Source organism: Euphorbia lathyris, chromosome 4, assembly GCF_963576675.1.
Source record: "Euphorbia lathyris chromosome 4, ddEupLath1.1, whole genome shotgun sequence".
Taxonomy (NCBI): domain Eukaryota; kingdom Viridiplantae; phylum Streptophyta; class Magnoliopsida; order Malpighiales; family Euphorbiaceae; genus Euphorbia; species Euphorbia lathyris.
In genome coordinates, this window is record NC_088913.1 from 62459964 (window position 1) to 62464304 (window position 4341).

Here is a 4341-nt window from a genome sequence, read left to right on the forward strand (position 1 = left end):
TAAACATGTTTACTTTTTTTAATGGTAATGACATAATAAAAATGAATATTAAATATGTTTATTTTTTTTGTAAAGATATATTAAAAATGAATTCAAAAGTGTTATGAAAATAAAAATAAAAATAAAGAGTTCATTTAAATTAATAATGGTAACATGTTTTTATAATTATTGAAAAATAAAATTAAAATAAATAAAAAATATTTTAAAAAAATGAGACTGAAGGGAATTGAACACAGGACCTCTTAAATAAAAGCAAGCATACTTAACCATCTCATCTACCTTTATATATTGAAATAATACTACATAGAGTAAATATAGTTCTTTCCAAAATATTACGAGACAACGTTACTAAATTTTTTTTTTCTCAATTCTCGGGCGGCCAGCCGGAGCTCGAGCCCCGGCCAACCCCCCTAGTTCCGCCCCTGATTTATTGTGCAAAACAATCGCATATTGAAAATGGCAAAAATCATAATCAACTCTTTTGATTTTTTTTAGGTGGTTTATCAAGTTTCTAATTTTTTTATTTAGACACGGTTAAAACAGTGACCATTTTTTTCATCACATTAATCCACTGTTTTACCAAATCAGTTAGTTGAAAATATTTAATCAGTTAAAAAATTAGTGTTGTTCAATTCATGTGTTGAAAATTATATTATTTTCAGTTTAAAATAAGGGTTTTATAGTTTTTCTATAACTTACAATATAATTTTTTTTTTATTTCAAATGAACATATGAAATAAATAACATTAAATTAGCGGAGTTTTATGTTCACATCTTTGCTTTATTTTTTTTTGTCATCGGCTTAAATGATTAAAAAAACCAAGGATTTAAGATGCTCAAATAAAAATTTAAATACTTAATGAACCTGAAAAGTATTAGAAACCAAAATTATTATCATTTTCATAGAATAGAATGGCTGATTAGCTAAAAGTTGGAGTGTTTTGTTATTTCAAGATTCTGCATGCTCCACTTTAATTTGACAAACAGTATTACTATTGCATGCAAGATTTAATTATAGGGTATTACTAGTTATTTCTTGTATTTTTATAGTTTATGAAATTTTTCTGTGAAATTTTTAGTCCTTCTGTCAGAGTAATAATCAAATTAGATTAAATTAAATTTAGAATTTTTTTTATCCTATTTCAAAATGATAAAGTATTTACTTTTCCTATTGTAAATTTTTTCTTACAAAATCTTAATATCTCCAATATATAATTAATTTATTGATTTTATTATAACTATATCATTTTAATTTAGAGGCATAAAACTTACTTATTAAAAATGAATAAAAAATTAAAAAAAATGAAATTAGGAGTAGGACTATATAAAATTATAAATATAATTTTTAAAAAATATAAAAACTAATATAATTTTATGTGATTTAAAAGAAACTACACAGAAAAGGAAGAAATATATAACAAATAGAAGGTAAAGGGAGGCCAAAAAGCAACAGATTGGTGTAGGCAAAATACAGAAGGAGTCCTTTATGCTTTATAAAAAAGGTAAAAACTGTCCTTATTCTTTTAACTCTAAAGACTCATGCGTAGTACCTACTTGTACTATCACAAATTTCTACATTACAACTTCACTATAAAATTCAAATGAATTTATATCACATATAGATTCTATTGCCACCACAATCTGTGGTTTAAAAGTTTGCAAATATGATTTTGTATTTTGTGAAATTTCCAATTAAATAATATCTGAGTCAATTTTTTAATTAAATAATACATATAATTTAGTTAATCTGTAAAGTAAAACTTTATATTCTGAGTAATTTGCAAAGTCAGTCTTTTTAATTACTCTAAATCACTTCCTTTTGGGTAAATAATCATGACAATAATTTTTGATAGAATGACTGAGTTAGTAAACTGCACAAAACACATAACTCATATTTGCAAACTTTTAAACCACGAGACTGTTTTGCAAGTCAGTCAAAGCACAATGTTTATTTTTTATGTTTTCCTAAATTTTTACTGTTCATCAATTTTTTTTTTCAAATTTTTCAAATTTAGAAAAACAATAAAAAAATTAGAGAGAAAAAATAATCAAGCAAAAGAAAAAAAGAAAGACAAGTAACATATATTAATTTTAGATAATCAAATTAGGTCAACAATAAACTTCTTGGATGAAGAATAATCAGCATCTACCTCTTTTGTTTTTCAATGTTACATAAAATATATGATTCTTTCTTTTCAAAGCTTCCATTATTTAACCAGTCAAATTCTTAGACTAATGAAAAATATATCATCCATACAATAAAAATAAAAATATTATAATGACTGAAATTAAAATACTCTACCATATATATTATAAGAATTATAATTTATTGAAAATTATATAAGTTTAGGACTTTTTGTATAATTAATTATTATTATTATTATTATTATTATTATTATTATTATTATTATTATTATTGTCACGTCCAAAGAGGCTCCCAAGCCGTGCCTAAGTTGTTCTCGTCGAGGAAACAAGTAGTGTCGAGATTATTGTTGTATTGTTGGTGCTGGAAATGAAGTGATTGTGATTGTTCTTGATTTTGAGTCATTTCCATGCAAATAAGCGCAACTAAATTAGCTTGCTGACATTGCATGTTGACTACTTCAGCTTGTGCTTTCGCTAGTTGAGCTTGAAGTTCATTCACTTGCTTTTGAAGATGACATATTGCACCCGCACACCCGTACACTGGATCTCTTATTCTCGCATTTGCTTCATATACCATGCTACTTACTGCGTCCGCTCTTTGACACTCCGGGAGTTCCTAGAAGTTTTCATATAATATAACCAATGTTAACAAAATATGTATTTATTGAGCGGATACTACAGAAGTATTATAGAAACGTTCCTGTAGAAATTTACAATACTCTCAATGTACGTACTTCTTAATAAAATAAAAGACTAAAATATTGTTGTTAGGATATAAAATGTAACGATGAAAAATGAAATATATATCTGAAAAAATAATTAATATAAAGAACAGTTATATAATTATTAAACTTTTATTGGTAAAGTGTAATAGATACATATGATATCATAATAGACTTTTTAGTACAAATTAAGTTGGATAATAGACTTTTTAGTACAAATTAAATTTGAAAGGTAAATAATTATTTGTCCATACACCTGAAAAATAAGTTGAGGTATTGACTTTGAAATTATGATTGACTGGTTGTGTGTTCTATGAAGCCATGTGCAAGTGCAATAATTAGGAAGTTAAGAATGACTTCCACAAAGAAAAGAATAAAAAAAAAAAAGTCTTCAAAACGAGAAATTCTACTATAAATCGAGACTAAACTGGTTCCGATTAATTGAATTGATATGATATTATCTGAGTGGTCGGAATCAATGCTAGTCCCGGTCATTGTAATAATTTGGATATCTTAGGAGAAGGTTTGACTTCATTTTGCAAGAAAATTGATTTGATTTAACAAATTTGCCAAACTTTTATTTCTCTTTTGTGTTTTGTCAAGAGAACAGTGAAAACCCATTTCAATCTCATCATTATTTTCTAGAAAAAAGCATGTCGGGTTTTGCTTTCTTAAAGAAAATTGCAAAACAATTAAAAATAAATGAGAAGTTTGTGATAAATGAAAAGTTAAATTACGAAAAGAAATATAAGCGAGTGGTTCATTATATTCGGTTATTCACGAGATTAAGAATTCATGGTACCTGCAAAAACTTGATGATATTACTAGCTCCAAAGACTCTATGAGCAATGGTGAACTTATAGGGCTCAGTGGGAGGAAAATAAGGGGCTAAAACACATTTCTCAACACATCGGCGGCGAAGGATTTTACAGGCAGCACAAGGGCTGAGAATAACATTGGAAGGAGGCGGAGGAGGTGGTGGTGGTGGAAGAGCAGCGGAAGACGGCGGAGGAGACGGAGAAGAGGAAGATGGCGAAGAGGAATAAGAAGGTGAAGAAGAAGAGTATGGGAATGGAGAAGGAATTGTTGCTTTCTCAATCATTTCCATTTGGGGGGAGAGAGAGGAGAAGAAGAAGAAGAAGGAGAAGGTAGGGATGATAATTGGAAAGAAATAAGAAAAGAAGGGATATTTATAGATGAAAATATGGGCAAATTAATTATTTTATTAATTATGTTTTCTTTCCTTTAATTGGATGATGTCATTGCACTTTGAAATCACATTACACGAGGTTGCGGCTATTTTACTTTAATTAATTTTTTTATTTTTATTTTTATTAAATGTAATAAAATATTAGGCTTAATACAATAAAGTGCAAAAAATACTCCTCAACTTTACAGACAAAAGCAATTTTACTCTTAACGTCTAAAATAATATAATTTTACCCTTAATGTACTCCTCAACTTTACAGACAAA

The 4341-nt window shown here is 27.3% G+C and overlaps 1 protein-coding gene across 1 annotated transcript; it reads right to left on the bottom strand.

Moving 5' to 3' along the window:
* Positions 1-2115: 2115 nt before the first annotated feature.
* LOC136226566 (LOB domain-containing protein 1-like) lies at positions 2116-4014 on the bottom strand. Its single transcript, XM_066015133.1, has 2 exons — positions 3670-4014; positions 2116-2761 (listed from the first exon to the last, which is right to left on the bottom strand). Exons 1-2 carry the CDS (start codon positions 3973-3975, stop codon positions 2420-2422), a joined length of 648 nt encoding a protein of 215 aa, XP_065871205.1. The 5' UTR covers positions 3976-4014; the 3' UTR covers positions 2116-2419.
* Positions 4015-4341: the final 327 nt, after the last annotated feature.

Coding starts and splice junctions, on each gene's coding strand:
- LOC136226566 (XM_066015133.1), bottom strand. CDS start 3,975: ATGGAAATGATTGAGAAAGCAACAATTCCTTCTCCATTCCCATACTCT. Junction 2,762..3,669: donor ATATCATCAAGTTTTTGCAG/GTACCATGAATT, acceptor GAAAACTTCTAG/GAACTCCCGGAGTGTCAAAG.